The 18,498-nt window shown below is 41.5% G+C and overlaps 2 protein-coding genes across 2 annotated transcripts; both read right to left on the bottom strand.

Annotated features, from left to right (window-relative positions):
- Positions 1–1,010: 1,010 nt before the first annotated feature.
- On the bottom strand, positions 1,011–9,008 carry hhatlb (hedgehog acyltransferase like, b). Its single transcript, XM_084340528.1, has 12 exons — positions 8,764–9,008; positions 6,269–6,406; positions 5,217–5,284; positions 5,015–5,128; positions 3,383–3,577; positions 3,081–3,290; positions 2,703–2,874; positions 2,441–2,585; positions 2,318–2,353; positions 2,032–2,233; positions 1,614–1,755; positions 1,011–1,532 (listed from the first exon to the last, which is right to left on the bottom strand). Exons 2-12 carry the CDS (start codon positions 6,372–6,374, stop codon positions 1,324–1,326), a joined length of 1,599 nt encoding a protein of 532 aa, XP_084196654.1. The 5' UTR covers positions 6,375–6,406; positions 8,764–9,008; the 3' UTR covers positions 1,011–1,323.
- A 1,424-nt stretch (positions 9,009–10,432) lies between these two features.
- Positions 10,433–17,974, bottom strand: LOC311249121 (glycine--tRNA ligase). The gene is made up of 17 exons (XM_084339874.1): positions 17,877–17,974; positions 16,679–16,780; positions 16,460–16,562; positions 16,217–16,358; positions 15,833–15,921; positions 14,499–14,575; positions 14,262–14,407; positions 14,020–14,169; positions 13,773–13,935; positions 13,426–13,590; positions 13,225–13,331; positions 12,323–12,469; positions 12,155–12,240; positions 11,955–12,064; positions 11,776–11,869; positions 10,962–11,152; positions 10,433–10,880 (listed from the first exon to the last, which is right to left on the bottom strand). The coding sequence occupies exons 1-17, from the start codon at positions 17,919–17,921 to the stop codon at positions 10,767–10,769; spliced, it is 2,031 nt and encodes a 676-aa protein (XP_084196000.1). The 5' UTR covers positions 17,922–17,974; the 3' UTR covers positions 10,433–10,766.
- Positions 17,975–18,498: the final 524 nt, after the last annotated feature.

Here is an 18,498-nt window from a genome sequence, read left to right as displayed (position 1 = left end):
ATTACCAAAAATGTGTGTTGCAACAGTGACCTTGACCTTTGACCTTTGACCACCAACATCTAATCCGTTCATCCTTGAGTCCAAGTGGATGTTTGGGCCAAATGTGAAGAAATTCCCTCAAGACGTTCTTAATATAACTCAAAAACATAATGCCTCAGGCCACTGCTTTCGCCAGTGTGGGAGTCATTAAAAAGATAATAATAATAATAATAATGAATGTTATTTATAAGCAAGTCTCCCAATGACACTTTACAGTTCAGATAAAAACAGTCGATACATAATAAAGAAGACAATAAAATACAAGACAATAATAATAAACATCATATTCATGATTAAGTAATGGTCTAAGTTAAAGGTTAAGTCTTGTGTGTTCCATATTGTTCTTGTTTTCAATAAATCCCAGTCCCCAAAATTAAAGCAACTGCGAGGTGCTTTTATTTGTGTTGATCCTGGCGCCCCCTGTGGACAAAAGCAGTATGAGCCACCGTCTCCTTTTATAAAGCTCATTATCTGGCCTATGCGTGCATTTGTTTTAAAAGCAAGTGAATTTTTTATGTTCGGAGTGAAACAAAATAAAGTTTGTTTTCGTGCCTGGTGTCTGGTGGCCCAGTGACATAATTATAGAAAAATGGCCAATCTTGTCTTTACGGTGTGGCGCATGGCATGACAGCAATGGTGGAACATAAAACATGCTATCATTACATTTATGAGCCCTTAAAAAGCCTTTTTCAGTAGACATTTGTGGGGCTTCAAACTCTAATGAGCTTCATAGACATACAGCTGTCCGACTATTTCTATGACCCTGTTCAGGTCCAGGTAGTGACTCACCACAGGTGTGACCGGAGCTGTTCCACCGGTCACTGACTAAAGAGTTTCCACTGTGGACGCATCAAACCGGAGTTCAGCTGCTGGCTGCTGCTGTAACGTGACAGAAATATCTCCCAACCCTAATGACAGGACTCATCACTGACTCATGGGCTGTAAAAATAACCCCTCATCATATTCAGCTCCATCAGAAAGGAAAACGTTACGCTTTGAACAAATCTGCAGTTTATTTTCTGCATTCAGGACAAAGGTTTCAGAAGTTTTGACATCCCTACAGTGTTATTGCACAGAATACTTTCAGTGGCTACTGGACAGTACTCAGATGTACTGTATGTTATTTGAGTAAATGTCTTTAATTTAGCTCTATTTTTTTTCTGTTTTAGGTATAAATACATTTTATGACTGTTAACTTATTTACAGTTAATGCTGCATTCAAGTCATGTTATAAAATCTGGACACTGTTGGCTGCATACATCCTTCACTACAAGCATCAAATATCTATTCTGCTTTTTCTTTGCTGGGGTCGACGACTGCTTGAGCAGCAGCAGCAGCGGCAGCAGCGCCGGTCGGGCTGGCGGCGGTTGGAGGTGGAGCAGGAGGAAGAGGGTCGGGATCATCGATGAGCGCCTGCCTCCTCTCTCGCTCCTTAATCACTTGAATGAGGCAGTAGGTCACAAACATGACGATGATGGTGGTTATAGGGAAGCCTGGGAAGGTGCAGAAAAGTTGATTGTTTTTAGAGTTTGTCAGAAATGTAAACAATCTTTAAATGGAAAACACAAAGTCACCTTTGAGAAGCAGCCGTTTGGCGACCAACTTGGCAAAGTCCAAACTCTTCAGAGCCAGGATGTTGTACAACACAATGCACCAGAAGTTGAAAGCATTAAAGATGCCTCTGATCCTGCGGGATGTTGCTTCTGACATCGCCGTCTGTAAATAATATATTATTAATACACATAAAGCATGTTTGGAGTGGTGGAAAAAATGGGTTTTGCCAGGATAATCTTTCTAAGGTCCTTATTTTATTTTTTATCTCTGAAAACACATTAAAAAAAATTAGGAAAAACAACTTTTTTTCACCAGTTCTGAAGTCATAAACACAGAAGAGAAAATTATTTCAGATCAGACAGAAAATGGATCACCAGAAAGAAAAAATGTCCTCGCTTTTCCCCTCAAGGCTTCCGTATAAAACCTCCTCTAACAAACCTCAAAAGAAGAAAACGGCTCCATGGAGAAGAACTTGGCCATCCACAGCTCAAAGTTGAGGCCGAAACAGTTAAAGAAAGCCCAGACCAGCACCACCTCGCAGGGTCCCAGCCAGACGATGGTGACGCCGAAGGTGCACAGCGTTGCCACCAGCTCCTCCACCACATTCTCGTGTTTTCCACCCAGGTGATCGTAAACATACCTGCACATGACGAGGAAGCATCAAAGCTCTAAATGTGTCCGGATTATTAAGGCTTTAATTTACCGATCTCTCTGAGACACTCACTTGCAAAGCCACTCGTGGATCCCTCTGTCAAAATGACTAAAATGGAGAGAAAAAAAACAAGAAGAGGGTGAGTTTGACACATTTGTACACTGAGCATAAAGAGCCAACTGTGTCCTGACTCACGTTTCAGCAAACATGTAGAGCATGGTGATGCATTTTGGTGGCTTGGGAGGATCCAGGTGATCCAGTCTGGACACTGTGTTGATGACTCCAAACATGACAGCTGCTTTAACCCAGTCATACACCAGGTTGAAGTAAGCCAGGCCCACTGGAAACAATGCAGTCAGTGTATTGTTAGTTAACAGTTTCCATGTTAACTAATCTGATTAACATGCAACAACAATTAAAAACACTGAGGTAGGTATTTCAGGGAGGTGGCACAGACCTAGAGCCCAGTCCGAGAGGTGCTTGAGCAGCTTCATGTCGTTGGGGATGGTGAGGATGTACATGAAATGGAAGAGGACGTCCACCATGAGGATGACTCCCAAGTAAGCCGCGCCCTGCACGTTGATGTTCCACATCTCCCTCTCCTTCCTGGTCAGGTCTGACTTGTTGGCCTGCAGGGGGCAGCAGACACACTTCATTTACGAAAGCCTCCACATTTCTCTGCTGCAGCTCACAGAGAGCAGTCATAACACAGCAGTTGGCATTTTTTATTTTTTTAGTCTTCTAAAATAACGTCTCTAATGTAACTAAGTACGTTAGAGTGCAACAATCCCTGAGCTGCTGGATTAAGACTGAATAAAAACCTAATTCGACTCACTTGAACATAAAACTTATCAAAGGTCATGATGGGCCCGAAATAGAAGAAGGGGAGGTAGAAGTTGTACTTGAGCAGCTCCAGGATGTTGTAGTTTCCATCTTTCCTGTCGCAGTTCTCCAGAGCAAAGCTCATACAGCGCATTATAGTGAAGCCACAGCCTCCATAGAAGAGAATGTGACGCAGCTCGAAGTCTCCCTCCACAAAACCAGCCTGCAGGGACAGTAAAGCATGAAGGAGGAAAAAGGGAAGGTCAGTAAACAATCGGTTAAATTCACAACTTTTCTAATGTGACTTCTGTTTACCTGCCAGGACACGAAGGGCTCGCACTTGAACGTGGCGAGGGTGCACAGACCGGTGACGAAGCAAAGCCAGCGTATTTTGACTAAGGAGATGCTGTAGAGGAGGATACAGTGGGACAGGATGAGGGTGACGTAGGTCCAGCCCATACTGGTCCACACCGCCAGCAGCCCGTACACCAGGTACACCAGAGACCTGTACTGTGGGAGAGACATGAAGGGTCAGCACACGAACAAGCTTCATCTCAGTACACTGGAGTTAAGCAGTGTGTGAAGTACTTGTACTTCAATTAAGGATTTGCATTTTACTGCTACTTTACACCTGTAGGTAACTACATTTCGGAGGGAAATATTAGAGTCAGATTACTTTGAAATTTAGTCTCTTATTGAATACAGTTTACATGTTTTTTTTTGGTAATTAGTAACGTAATCCATTGAATTACGACAAAAAATGTAATCTAGCCGGAATACTTTTGCAAATTTAAAAATCAAACAGTTAAATTTTTGCGCCTTAAACTAAAATTGGACGCAGCCACATTTTCTTACAGATGGTCACATTAACCTGACCATCAACCCTGACAAAAACAGCACTGGCACATGCTTCAGGTGTACTGTGTGAACTCTACAGCACGTGGGTGCTGTTTCTTAGTAAGTGACGGCGTGTGTGTTTGTTGCTGCTGTTTTTAATTAAGGGCCACATGGAGGATTTTACTGTTGTAACACAAAGACGAGCACTTACTCAAAAGTGTTCATCTTCCACTTTCAATGTAAATACAAAGGAATAAAAATACTACCATCCATAGCTGCTGCTGCTTGAGCCTTTCAAAATCGCCATATTGTGAAGACATAATGAAAAATGTTTTTAAAAAGTAATCCTTGACTATGCAACCACAATCTTAATGACATATTTTTGCAATCTCCTCTGAATTTAGTTATTTACAGTTGTAATCTGATTACATAATCCTGATTACATCTGATCTGAGCTCTTCTTCCACCACTGCAGTAGGGCCACCTTTTCAAAAGATGGCCAACAAAATAAAAGTGTTGGTATTTTCTCTCAGAGTCGATCAAATGATGCAGGTTTAGATTTGTATGTTGTAAATATGAATGTCTGCAGGAAGCTGCAGATTATTACGTCTCCGCCAAACTAATCACATTCACACAAAGCGACGATCTGCACTTCATGACCATGAGACTCTGCTGACACATGACACGTGGTCCGGCGCTGTTAACCAAACCAAACTGACAGAGAGGATCTTGCTATAAATAGAGCTACACATCTATTTGTTCTCTCTTCAATTCTTCATCCACAGTCGTCCCTCCCTCTGACTCTCACTCTCTTTTTCCTTCCACCTGGTCCCATTCGTCATCTGCTGTTTGGCTAATGATATAAAAAGCTACCGTGCAACGATGTAAAAATAAGTCGTGACAAAGAGGATTTTCGAATGTCACCAAGTATTCACAATAACACAACGCGGAGAGAGAGGCGACCCCGAGTGTTTCTTCCACCTCATTTCACAGCAGCTCGGCGTTTTAACTCAGATCATTAAACTCGAGCCCTTCATCACATCCTTTACTCCGCTCCTGTTCCTGCAGCACTTCAAGTCACTTAATCAATGAGTCTGTCAGCAGAGGCACCTGTGGAGCGAGCATGGAGCAGATCTTGGCGAACAGCACGTGACCGGAGAGAGCAAACAGGATGTGCTCTCTGAAGGTGGAGAACCACATCATCCACTCGAAGTCAGCCGTATCCTGAAGACCAATGAGCAGAAAGTGAAAATTAGAAACGTTTTTTTACAGCATTGATAAATATCTTTATGAGCTATGAATGTTCTGTCACCATTTTCCTCCCGAAGTAGTACCATCCTGGCTTGACGCTGGTTTTGAATGTCTTTCTGTTCACATTGGCTGGAAACGGGAAAAAAGATGAGAAAGAAATTTGATGCACAACTGTACGCAAACAACAAACTAAATCACATCAGGACACGTACGTTTACATTTTCTGCCTCTTGATATAATATTTTCTTTCCCTTTCTTCTTGTCCTTGGATGCAGATGTGAGACTTTTGTTACAGCTGACAGGGAAACTAAAAGCAGAGCCAACACAGGGCCTATTTTCTTCTTGTTGCTCTGTGGTATTAATACTGACACCTGATCTGCTCTGAGTGGCCGGCATAGCTCCGAGTCTTCACCCTCACACAGTGACACTGCCCCTCCATGTATACTGCACATTGTTTTGTCTGTTTGTGTCTAAAGTCACAGCTCGTGTCTCAACATCAGGCTCACAGTCCAGCCTCATTTTGGGGGTAAATGTGCACTTATTTCTTTAAAAATCTAAGATTTGATGAGTTCAGTTCATCTCTGGTGTTTGCACTTGCAATTGTGGAAAGAAAGTAATTAGAGGTTTTATTTGCGCAGCGTTTCTAATTGTATATGATTAAATTTGCTTTTACACACACACAGTTCATGAAATATTTGATGAATCTACGCTGGGAAAACAAAATTAGAGTCGCCTACAGTTATCATCTTCTGTAAGATAGTTCATTTAAGTCTGCTTTATTTTTCTGTTACATGATCTGTGAGCTTGGGAGTCTGCATTAAAGGCTTACTCCACCAATTTCACACATTAAAGTTTGTTTACAGCTGTTGGGGAGCACGACTGCATGCGCGAGAAAAGTAGTATAACTCCAGAGGAAGCTGCATGTAATCTGATATTATCCTCAATGATGTCACTTGTGACGGCCCTAGACCTTAGTCCAGTATCTGTTGTCCCTTCCTGCCTGTGCTCCTCTTTTCAGGTTCTCCCTGGCATGGCCCTAACCACCTCGTTGAGGGATTGGTGTCACCTGAGCCTTTATAAACCAGGTGTGTGTGTGTGCACGCTCATACTCACAGCTGGACGCCTCAAAGACCCAACTGGCGGCCCAGAACATGGCGAGACACAGCACCGTGTTGTAGAAGTAGATCTCATATTTGGGAAGAGCAGCTTTGATCCCCATCGTGACACAGACAGAAGGAGCTCTGACAGCTCCTGTGCACACAAACCAGTCCACATTTTTATTTGAACAACTGAAACAGGTTTAACTTCTGAAACGAAAGCTCACGGCGTTTAAGCTCATTGGAGCTTCTTTATCTCGCCTTCAAATAAGAATCCTGATGGTTCACACAGTGGTCTCCACCTCCTCACCCTGATCGTATCTCACGTTATCAACATGCTGCTCAGGCCTGAACCAGCAGCAGGAAGCATGAAACTAAAAAGGAAAGTGCAACAATGCAACTTGAATGCTTGTATGGGAGGCATCTATTCAAACCACGCCTAAAAATAGACATCTCAGCCTGTCAATCGTTCTTGATTTAGGCCTCCGTCACGTGTGAGGCACTGTACAACACCCTGACATTTTATTAAAGGTGGAAGGTAACAAAAGATACTCACTTCCTGTTGTATTGTAAGCACTGCACTTTCCTTTCTGTGACACCTTATACTTTCACTCCACTACACTTCAGAGGGTGATTAACCACTTTTACTGTACTGTATCTGATGGTCGTAATGAGATAAGGTTGTAAATTATGATGCAATCCTTTAAACTGCATGTGAAGTGATTGGACCTAGTATTCAGACTATTCAGATGCATTACTTGAGTAAAAGTGGCAACACCACAATGTACAAAATAACCCTTTAAAAGTAAAGGTAAAGTACTGTAAGTATCAAAAGTAAAAGTAGTCGTTACGCAGCATGACCCTTGTCAGTGTCGTATTATTGGATCGTCATGAAGTGATCACTGATATTTTGTATGTAAAAGTAAGTTATAACCGTTGCTGTTGAAGACGTGTGGTGGGAAATAAAGCGCAAAAAGTGTAAAGTTGGACAAAAAATGAAGTACCCAAGAACGTCTACAGTACAAGTAAGCTATTTAAAGAAATGTACTTAGTAACTTCAAACCACTGGCTTGTACTATACAATGATTATCTGCCTGGCTGATTATCAGGGTCAATGTTCAGCAGGATTCAGTGTTTTTTGAGTCTGATTGCAAATAAAATATTTAGTTAAAAAAATGCACCTCTTTGGCTCCAGTGCGGCCTCATTTCTCCCTCTGTCGTCACCACTCTGTGGTGTCACCCAATGTCCCGCCCACAACACATCTGATTGGTTACATGTCACAAGTAGCAGCCTGAATAATCTAAATCTGCAAAGTAGCTAGAAACTAAATTTACCTAATAAATGTAGTGGAGTGAAAGTATCAAGTATCAGATAATGGAAATACTCACGTAAAGAACCTCAAATTTGTACTACAGTATTTGAGTAATTGTACTCGGTTACATTGGATCACTGGTTATTCTGAAATGTGACACAAGCTTTGCTATTTTACTGCAAATGTGTATTACTTATCACTTATCAGTCTCCTTACGATTACTAATTATTAACTGAACTCTGAATTCTGAACCTGGACCATCTACAGCATTATTGTACAACCTAAACATTAACACAACAACCATTTTATTAGTGTTACTGTTTTACTAAAGATTTTAGATTGAAGTATTGCTTTTCTTGGTGAAAAAGATACTGAATTTTACTTAAAAGTCAAAATAACTTAATGTAAACATTACATGTAAAGATCCTACGTTCAAATGTTTACTCATGTAGAAGTACAAATCTGTTTAGCAGTAAATGTATTTAAAGTATCAGAACAGTGTTTTATTGTTTAATTCTCATGCATTAGTGTGTAAGCACCAATTTCATGTAGTTGGTTGAGGTGCAGCTCATCACAGGTTTAAACAGAAAAAACCTTTAACTATATATTTTTTTAAATAAATATAAAAAGTACAATATTTCCACTATGCATTGCAGTGTAGCAGAAGAATACAGTTTCATGAAATGGAAATAGTGTGGTAAAGTTCAAAGGTAACTTTATCTGTATCAGCAGTTAGCCTGTAAAGAGCTTCTGTTACATAACAAGCTTTTTCTCTTCTACACTGAAAATAAAGATCAAATCAGAGAATAATGCTAAATCACATGATTCACTTGTGTCTGTTAAATGATTGTATTAACTCCCCCATCAGTTGAAAGCGTTATCTTGCTGACTTTCTTGTGATTATCAAGTAGAAAGAACAGTGGAGGACAAATGGGCAACAACTGATGACAACAAAGTACAGCTGCCTGCTATTTCTGACCAAACCATTGATGTTACTCACTGGTCACTGCATCAAAACAGCTCTGTATTGAATTATAATGCAAAAAGACATTAAAAAGTTGGCAGACAGAACAACATATTCCTCAGCTGCATCAAAATCTCTGCCTGTTCTCTCTACAATGTCTGATGCCTGCTGTGTAAATGCCACACGGTCATGCACTTCCCTTCGTCCTCCAGCAGCACCTGTTGTGATACTGACCTTGAACGCAGCAGCTGCGCAGAAAGTTGCTGTAAAAACTTTTTGACTCGCTCAAAAGTGGAAGAAAAAAAAGCAGATTAAAATGTTATATTACAAAAACAAAACAAAAAAAGTGAGAAAATGTAAACTTTTGCATCTGCTGTGCATGTAGAGAGTGCAGGGTGGGCTGCGGGTCCCTCTGACTCCCTGAGAGGGAGCTGCCGCCTGTTAAAGGTGACTTGATGTATTTATACTTCGACCACTGACACAGAGGGGGCGGACACGAGAGAGCTGCTAACACACTGTGAGCATCAGGAGTCACAGCTATCTGTGCATGCTTTAACTTACAGCCGCTTCCTTTGCAGCAGACGGTTTACTGACACCAACCCACTTCCTGCAGTGGCTCCGAAGCAGGTTTATAAGAATGTTGTGTGTCTTTTTACAGTAAATCACATTCAGCATCAGAGCAAAAACAGGATGAATGAACAGAAAGAAATGTTGCATAAGCTTGTGCACACTAGAGGCTCATCCTTGTTTAACACTTATTATCACACAATTTTCAAATTATTAATTCTTGAGCATGGCACACAAGGAACAGGCAAACACGGAGAAACACAACAGCAGGATGAGGGAAACTCAGCAGATGTCTCGACAAAGACTGAACTAAAACACAGGTGAGGGGAATGAGTGGAAGAGGGAAGGGCTAATGAAAAAGATGCGAGACAGGTGTGGAGGGAAAATCAGGCTGGTGAGGATCACAAGAAAACAGGAGGGAGACAGATCACTGGAAACAGGGCAAAAGACACCACAAAAACCTAGAAAACACAGGACATACATAAAAATTACATTTAAGCGACAGGATCATGACAACATTGTTACAGAAACCTGGAAATTCAGACATATTGGTGCTTTAAAAGACCTTCTGGCTCTTTTATCTTGTTGCTATTTCACCTGGAGTCTTGGAGAAGCTGCTGCCCCAGTAAAGAAATAGTACCTAACACCTCGTAACACTGCAGCATTATATTCATTTTGCTGTGTGAGAATTAGGCATGTTGGTAGGCAGATTTTGTTTCCTTCCGACAGTGTCAGGCTAGCTGTGTCCACTTGATTCCAGTCTTTATGCTAAGCTAAGCTAAGCTAACTGAATTGGGTTTGTTTTTTTTACTTTGTCTTAGTTGTTAATTAAAAAAGAAAAGATTAGCTTTCATTTCCATGCAAGTGTCTGTGTGGGATAATTGTTAAAATTGCTTAGCTTTATGCTAAGCTAACTCCCAGCGGGCTCCAGATTTATATTGAACAGACACATATTAAGAGTGGTGTCAATCGTCTCATTTAAGTCTCGGCATCAAAGTCAGAAAGGAGTCTTTCCCAAAATGTTGACCTGTCTCTTTAAACTAAATAATACTGTGCCAAAATCTAAAATTTAGCATCCCTCTCACAGACCTGGTGAACAAATGGCATAAACTTCTGGTTTGGGCTCAATGGAAGGATGGAATATTTTCCATATTCCAGGTTGCCAGATCTGTTTTGGGAGGGTCTAAGCCTGTAGCAATTTTGAGCTGCAGCCAAACACTCATGCCTCACATTCTGCAATGACCTGTGAAACAACACTCAGTGCCGTCTAGTGACAGCAACACAAAATACAATGCAGTGGTATCATTACAGCTGGAGACATGGTGACACGAAGAAATGAACCAACAGTGTGAAGTTTATTTGAAAAAGTCAAGCAAGACATACATTATTTTAAAAAATCAGAGTGCAGCTTTTGCACACCTTCAGTGCGTAGGAGAAGAACGAATGGCGACAAAATCAGGAAATAGACTCCCGCACTGTCCACTTCACTTGCAATTAAGCTTATTGACAACAACGTTTCGGTACTTAGACCTTCATCAGGTTATCTGTGTGTAAAATATAAAATTCATAAGGCTAAGAAGCACTCTATTTCAAAAAATCACTATGGTAAAAATGTAAAAACATCTTGACAACGTGGTCCCTGCACGTACACTAACGGAGTCCCTGCTTGATTAATCCTTCTTGCTGGTTTCCTGTCCTTCAAAGATGGGGTACTTGCTCTCCACCTCAGCCCACGTCAAGGCGCCGTTAGCCAGATCGCGAACCATACCTGGCAACTCATCGACCTGCAATATGATTTTGTATTTTAGAACAAAAGACTCTGCAAATGTGATACCGTACAAGCAATTGTACAATAGTTGTTCTACCTCGGCCCTGATCTGCCTCATGGAGTCGCGGTCTCTCAGAGTGGCCGTGTGAGGCGTCTTTTTCACCGTGTCGAAGTCGACGGTGATGCCGAACGCCACCCCGATCTCGTCTGAGCGGGCGTAACGCCTGCCGATGGATCCTGAAGAGTCGTCCACTTTGTGAGACACGCCGTTTTTAGTCATCGCCTCAGCTTTAAGGGGAAAGAAGGAAAACATTTGTGATCAAATTGAAAAGATAACTAAAAAGGATATTCATATAGATTAGATTAAGGAAATAGTTTAATTTTGGGAGCTGTAAATTAAAATAATTTCCAGGCAAGTGTCAGAAGTAATTGTTAAAGCTTCACGTTAAGCTAAGCTAAAATGAGCTAAGCTAACTCAAGGCTGGCTCCTACTCCAGCTTCATAATTAACAGTGGTGTCAATCTTCTCATCTACGTCTCTCTATGCTAAGCTAACTCCTGAAGATTTTGTTACCTTCGATGTCAGGCTAACGGTTTGCCCCTGTTTCCAGTCTTAATGCTAAGCTAAGCTAACTGAATGTGCCTGTTTGTTTGTTTTACTTTGTCTAATTTGCAAGTTAAAACGATTAGCTGTCATTTCCATGCAAGTGTCTGTGTGTTTTGTTACAATTGCTTAGTTTTATGCTAAGCTAAGCTAACTCCAAGCAGATGTCAGCTTCATATTTAACAGACACATTAAGAATGGTGTCAATCTTCTCATTTAAGTCTCTACAATCAAGCGAAACAGGAGTATTTCCCAAAATGTCTCTTTCAGCTAGATAATACAAATCTAAAAGTTAGCATCATACTCACACAACTGTTGGACAAACGGTGTAAACTCCTGGTTTTGGCTCAAAGGAAGGATGGAACATTTGTATGGAGCTACAGTGGCAGGGAAGCTGAAATACTGGACAAGAAATAAGTCATTAAAAATTAAAACATTCATATTATGTTAATTCAGATTTCATTCCTTGTTTTTGAGACATTCTCACCGTCCTCTGTTCATCCCCCTGCCGGACGAGGAACGAGTGCTCGAAGATGGAGTACATGATTCTGCCGATGCCAAAGGACGGCTCGATTACATTGGGAACAATCTCCTCCACTGTGGGAAAATAGAGACGGTTGTTTTCCCACATGAAAAACTCACTGTTCTACCCCAGAGCTCGGAGGCAGGCTCGGTGTCGCCTCTTACCGTGCAGAGTTTTCTGGAACCTCTTCACGCCGACCATCTCTTTGGTCAGTTTGAATGTCCGACCCGCCGTCTCCAGGCTGAACTCCCTACAGACACACACAAACAAGCAAATTAACCCACTCATTAACGGGCTTCTCTTCAGCATTCATCACTGCAGTGAGAAATTACCCGTTTTCACTGAGGAGCTTTTCCTGATCACTGATGTAGCACTCGTCACAGGCAGCCAGGTAGTCCAGAACCAGCTTGGAGTCCTTCTTGAAGGCCGTTCCTATGGCTCCTTTGTTGGGCTCGAACTGGACGACGTTTACTACTTTGTGCGAAGAAGTTAAGGGGTCAAACAGAGGCATCACGTTTGCAAGGAACAAACTAATCAAGATATTATATCTTATATTGATATATAAAATATAAATAAAGTATACACTTATAGGATCTTTTGATGCAGGGTACTTATCCCTAGTTAGTGTACAACTTTCGCATTCCTACGTACAAACACAGCTGTGCACTTTTTCATGCAGATCAGCCTTTTTGAATCAGACTTTCAAGGGTTTGTAAAGTTTTGAAAATTATCAAAACAAAGCAAACAGATGTGAGATATAGATGTTTCAGATGGCTAAAACATGTGTTGCTGCTACTAATATACTAAAATATTAGTATACTAAAAAAATCCATAATCTATGAATATGCCAAAAATCTTCCACGTCCACACTTCCAAACTAAAGCCACAAAGTAATACTAGTGGCTACACACATTAAACTCATAGTTAAGTGATCACAGAGGAACTTTTCCTCTCAAGCAGGTGAATGTGAAAACATCCTCCCGGTGTAAAAATATCCTGCGCGTTCATTTTCCTGCACAGTGAAGCTCAAACATCCAAATTGCCGTGATAGTGAGCAGGGCACATTTTTGAGTGAAGGGCGACTAGAGATCCAGATTTCACCAGTGCTGACTTTGGTGACCCCTGCTGGCTGTATGGAAAAACACACTGGTAGACAAGCTGCTGCTGTAGATCAATTACATGCTTAAAATAATGATAATTTGATGTTGTTGGACTGGCAGAACAGAAGGATATGGGCTCTTTCAGGGGTTTTTCAGCCACTAGAGGGACCTTAGTGGCTCTGGAGTGACACGAGAGGTCATAGCAGGCGCGGTCAGCACAGCCCACGATCTCAATCCAGCCCTGAGGGAGAAAAAACAAACCTGTCTTGGCTTGTGTCAACAATGCAAAACACTCTACGTGTGCGTGTGTGTGAATAAAGGAGAAAAGGATTTACATAGGAGGTTTTGGACTCAGCGTCCCAGCAGTCACAGGCGTAGTGAGCCATCTCGTTCTCCATGTGCTGACGGAAGCGCACTTTATCTTTGGACAGTCCCACTTTAATCAGATAGAGGTAGATTCTTCCGATGAAGTAACCCAACACGGAGTTGTTGATCACTCCCTGTGGAGGAGATTTAAAGATGTTATCATGGTGATATTCAACAAATCTGAACATTAAGGATCAATTTTGTTACATTTATTCGTTGGTGGAAGAAGCACAGTGTTAGACCAGGCATGTTTTCAGAGCTAAAAATAAGCGCACACTCACAGTATATAATAATAAGTCAGAGAAATGACTCCCACCTGCTCAACAGCGTCCCCCAGCCTCATGATCTGTGCGGACTGGCCGCTGGTCTGAGCCTTGGAGGAGTATAACATGATCTCCAGGTCGGCTAAGTTGGAGAATTTAGGGTGGACCTTCTCATTCGGGTCCACAAAGTGCTCGATCTCAGCCATGGTGAACTCTCTGCAGGCAGAACAAGTTAATATCTCTCTTTAAAGTCATCGTATTGTGTGGTTGAGGAGGTAAGGGTCTGAAGTTTCCGACTACCTGACACGGATGAGTCCAGAGCGAGGAGAGATCTCGTTCCTGAAGGAGTTTCCGATCTGAGCGGCTCCGAAGGGCAGTTTTCCCTGGTTGAACTCCAGCAGGCGTTTGAAGTTGAGGAACATCCCCTGAGCTGTTTCAGGCCTCAGGTAGCTGCAGAGTCACAGTAAGTTCATGCAGTTTTAACACAGCAAATGGTTGATCATGAATGAAAAGACAGATGATGTGTTGTTACGGATCGGTACCCGGGCATGTTCCCGCCTGGTCCGATGGACGTCTGGAACATCAGGTTGAAGGAGACGGGAGGTGTGAGGTCGTTTCCTGTCGAGGGAGACTTGACGTTGTATTTCACAAAGAGGTCAGTCAGCTCCTGCTGGCTGTAGTTGTCCATCTGAGCAGAGAGCAAACCATTACGGGATTATTTCTCAGAATATTCAGCGGCTTCAGATGTGACTCTGCTCGTGTGTTTGTCCAGCGCTCACCTGAGTGATCACATCCTCCATCTCAGCCACCTTCTCTGCAGAACATTTCTCATCAGACATCAGCTTCTTTAAGTGAGCTGCGAGGAAGCAAACGGCTCATTTAGCAGCTGCTCCAGTGAATCGATCAAAGACATTGATATTGCCCGACATCCTTGTTGGGTGCTAATGATTTTGGCTAAATTAATTCTACCTAATGTAAAACATCAGCTAGTACAGTACTCATTACTGAGAAGCATATAATGTATATGGCACTCGTGAGGGGACTGGGCCTGGTGTGTAAAGTTTTTAATAAGATGCTGAATCAATCTGATATCTCAGCACTTATGTTGTAAATTAAAATTAAGTTCTTCCTTGATTTCATATCGTTTAATGCAAATATGGCTCCAACAAGGCCCATGAAGACAATAAGTAGCTCCCTGCTTGCAAAAATATAAATTATTTAGCAATCTTTTCACATTTGAAGCTGAAGAATCTTCAATAAAAATGCTATTTTTTGCAAGCAATTAACTTCTATTGTCTTAATATCTTTCAAACTGTCCTCCTCTGTCCACCTTTTGTCAATTTAACAAAGCATAAAGCTGCCAGAAACCCCCAAAGTCTAAGACAAATGACCCAGACACCTACAAAAATTCACAAATAATTATAACTACTAGAGCAGTTCACGATTGTAAATACATATAATTTCGCTTTTAATACACACACTTACAGCTGAATAATGTCAGACAAAACTATAACTTTAGTTATAGTTATAGTTTAAGATTCTGTCTCAACTCATTTTTGTGCCTTTCTCATTGGTAGTCTGTGCATTAAACTGTAAATCAATAAAAATATATATGTAATTTGGTGTATAGGAATATATAAAAGACTGTGTCAGCTGGTTTTAAACTGGTGACCTCTGCTTGTCACCACATGACGTATAAATAAAGTTATGCCACTATGAGTGGCTCAAACTAAATCATTTGACAGATGTGCAGATAGACTCCAGTCCTCTCTGACACTTCAGCTCCTGCCTCCCCCGAGGTGTTTTAACCCGGTCAGACAGGTAAAAACTTGTCATTTTAGATTATCTAAAACATTCTTTAAAACTTGCTCTGCGGAAAAGAAAAAAGAGGGAAGGTGCCACCAAAGAAACAAGCTGCAGGGTGATTTCAGCTCTGCTCTTCAGAAAGCGTTTGGCCTGCAGATCATCGGGTCGTTGTTCTCTTCAGAAAAGAAACCTGACACCTTGTTAGCAAAGCGAGGAGACAAAAGCTGGAAAGCTCAGGGGAGGTGCAGGACGAGGCAGGGCCCGCTTCAAACCTCTGAATGGCGTAATGATGGAAGCACAAAGTCACCTTTGAGGAGGTGATCGGCGCGATAGCACTCTCCTGTCTTGGCATCTTTCACCATGTAGTCAGCGAATTTATCCACATGACCTGACGTCCTGAGAGGAGACGACAGCTATTAGGATGAAGCTCATGCAGTGACTGTCTCAGTCAGGAATAGAAAATGTTGTACATGTTTCAGGGCTGCAACTAATGACTATTTTTATTATTCAATTAATTGCTTAGCCAATGAAATCTCAAAAGAAACATTTAAGAAGCTGCAAACAGAAAATATCGGACGTTTTTGCATGAAAAAGTCAAAATGGTTGGCCAATTAATGTTCTTCAGATTAAACTAATAGTGTTATAGCTTGATAGTATCTGACACGTTTCGTTGGAGTTCGTCGGCACCTACTTGAGGACCGGCTCGGGGGTGAGCATGGTGCAGTCGATCTCCAGGATCTGCTCCTCCTGGATGAAGTGCTGCCTCCACACCTGCAGGATGTTGTTCTTCAGGGCACAGCCCACAGGGCCAAAGTCGTACAGGCCGCTCACACCTGAAGAAAAAAAAAAAACAGCGGTTACTCTGAGAATTGAAGTATCTTCCTCAAACTGTACTTCCTCTGTGGGTTTTTTTTTTTTTTTTGCACTATTTTACCTCCATAAATGGCAAAAGCCTGATCGTAGAAGAACCTCCTCTTCAAGGTGTCCTCCATCTTCACTCTGTCCACCGTGTCATCTTTGGACTGCAGGGACAGCTCCTACGAGTGCATATCAGTTTAGATCGAAACAGAAAACAAATATAATATGACACAAACTGAAAGTGGAAGCGGAGAGTGTGCGGGAAAAGATTAACCAGCAGTTGTGAGACTTTAACCTTTGCTTCCAGAGTCTTCTTCCGGGCTTTGAGCTCTGCGACGGCTCTGCTCAGCTCCTGCTCTTTGGCGCCTTTTTCCTTCAACTGATGCACGAGGTCACCCTGCAGAGAAAGACCAGGCTTTTACCTCAGAGACCTGCTGACAGATTCACCACGTCGACCTTTGTTTTATATCTGAAATTCTTCTTTGTGTGATTAAAGTTATTAAAATCCTCTAATCTTTGATTCGTACTCATCAGGGTGTCGACACAAATCAGACACATACATCTCGTCTTTTAAAGAGCTTTTCAAGATATTTTTTAAACAAAATTAAAACAGATTTTTGGACAAATCCCCCTTTTTTTAAAGCGTTACAATTAATTAAAAAGGTGAGTAGTAAATATGTGGTCCTGTGCAGGGGATGGTTTTATGTAGGAATATGATTATTTGAGTTAGTTTGTACATTTTTAACATTTTGCAAACAGGTAAAATCTTTTTGTGAAGTTAAAATACAATATTAGGTTTAGTGATAGGTTTAAAGATTCGTAGCATCAGGAGCTTGACTCATTTTGACAAAAAGAAATTAAAACATGGATAAATTAAATTAAATAAAAAGGTTGGGGCAATTAAGACCCAACAAATTCAAATTTAAGACCACCTAATGACTTTAAGTTGATTTTAATATTCTTTAAGGACCTGCAGACCTGCTACGAACACACACAGCTTTTATATTTCTAGAAATAAACGTTGTTTAATGAGACAGGTGTACTTTTTGTTTGTTTTGTTTTATTATCTAGTTTATGATCCATCTATTTTATCTATCTATGCAGTCAAAGTGACAAATACCTGTTAGGTTTCACTTCACTTTTCACGCCATGTGGCTCTGTACAATTTCTAGTCATTGAGGAACATTCAGTGTCAAACCAAAAATAAAACCAAACAACGTGCACATTTTGCATTAAAATAGTTTTACATCTGTTTTCATCCTCACAGACATCGACTCCAAGACTACATCTTACCTGTTAATGCTTATTAGATGCTTATATTAAAATCGGCTGTGTTCATTTTGTGTGTTAACGCATCATTTCATCGGGATTCAAACACAGACTTTAAGATTGACGCTTTTAAACAACACTTCTTGGAGTCTCTGTAACACATGCTGTGAAGCTGGAGCGTGCAGTAGTTTGTGCAGGTGTGTGTCACCTGTCGGGTAACTCACCTGCTCCCTCACAGCCTCTCTGAACGGTGCCAACACTTCCTCCATGTTCACAAACAGCTCCTGTAACCAGCCGAGGATCCGCTCTGGACTCAGATGTTCTCACTTTCCTTCAGGCTTCCTTTAAGTGGAGGGAGGAGAAGGGGAGGTGCGCGTCTGTCAGAGCTGACTGCTGTCTGAAACCAGGGCTTTTAGTTGCATCATCCAGGAAGCTCAGACAAAACCTTTTATTCTGCCATGGAGACGAAATTGTGCAGAAAAACCTGAACAACCTTTATTAACAACATTCCTATGTATTACATGTGAAGGGCATGGCCGTATTAACCCTATGGGTGGGCCCAGAGCACCCCCTGACCCCCCTGTACCCCCCATTCCTGCTTTTGGTTTAAGCACAAATGAATGCAGGAATAACGTGCAACATGTAAACTGAAACAAATAAATGTATTAAAACTAGATTTCTAACAATAGTAACAAAGTAAAAGTCGATTTAAGTCGGCCATTTCCAGAGCACGCCCATGGCTCGCAATGTGTTGTGGTCAGGTCCCTCATTTCCTCTTTGCATGGTCTTTAATAAAGGCTAAAGAAATGCCTCCAAAACACTTGGCTTTACCTCGACAAGTTTGCA

The sequence above is a fragment of the Pagrus pagrus genome (genome assembly GCF_965226575.1).
Source record: "Pagrus pagrus genome assembly, chromosome: 20".
Taxonomy (NCBI): domain Eukaryota; kingdom Metazoa; phylum Chordata; class Actinopteri; order Spariformes; family Sparidae; genus Pagrus; species Pagrus pagrus.
This window is presented reverse-complemented; position numbering and strand designations above follow the sequence as displayed.

Bases quoted from the DNA above. Each gene is read 5' to 3' on its own strand.
- hhatlb (XM_084340528.1), bottom strand. From the start codon at position 6,374: ATGGGGATCAAAGCTGCTCTTCCCAAATATGAGATCTACTTCTACAAC. The intron at 5,129-5,216 runs GTGACAGAACAT...ATTGGTCTTCAG, and splicing joins ACTACTTCGGGAGGAAAATG to GATACGGCTGACTTCGAGTG. The intron at 3,578-5,014 runs GTGCCTCTGCTG...TCTCTCCCACAG, and splicing joins GCTCCATGCTCGCTCCACAG to TACAGGTCTCTGGTGTACCT.
- LOC311249121 (XM_084339874.1), bottom strand. From the start codon at position 17,921: ATGGAGGAAGTGTTGGCACCGTTCAGAGAGGCTGTGAGGGAGCAG. The intron at 13,936-14,019 runs GTAGTCGGAAAC...TTCTGCCTGCAG, and splicing joins TCTGGACTCATCCGTGTCAG to AGAGTTCACCATGGCTGAGA. The intron at 12,065-12,154 runs GTAAGAGGCGAC...ATTTTCCCACAG, and splicing joins GTTCCAGAAAACTCTGCACG to TGGAGGAGATTGTTCCCAAT.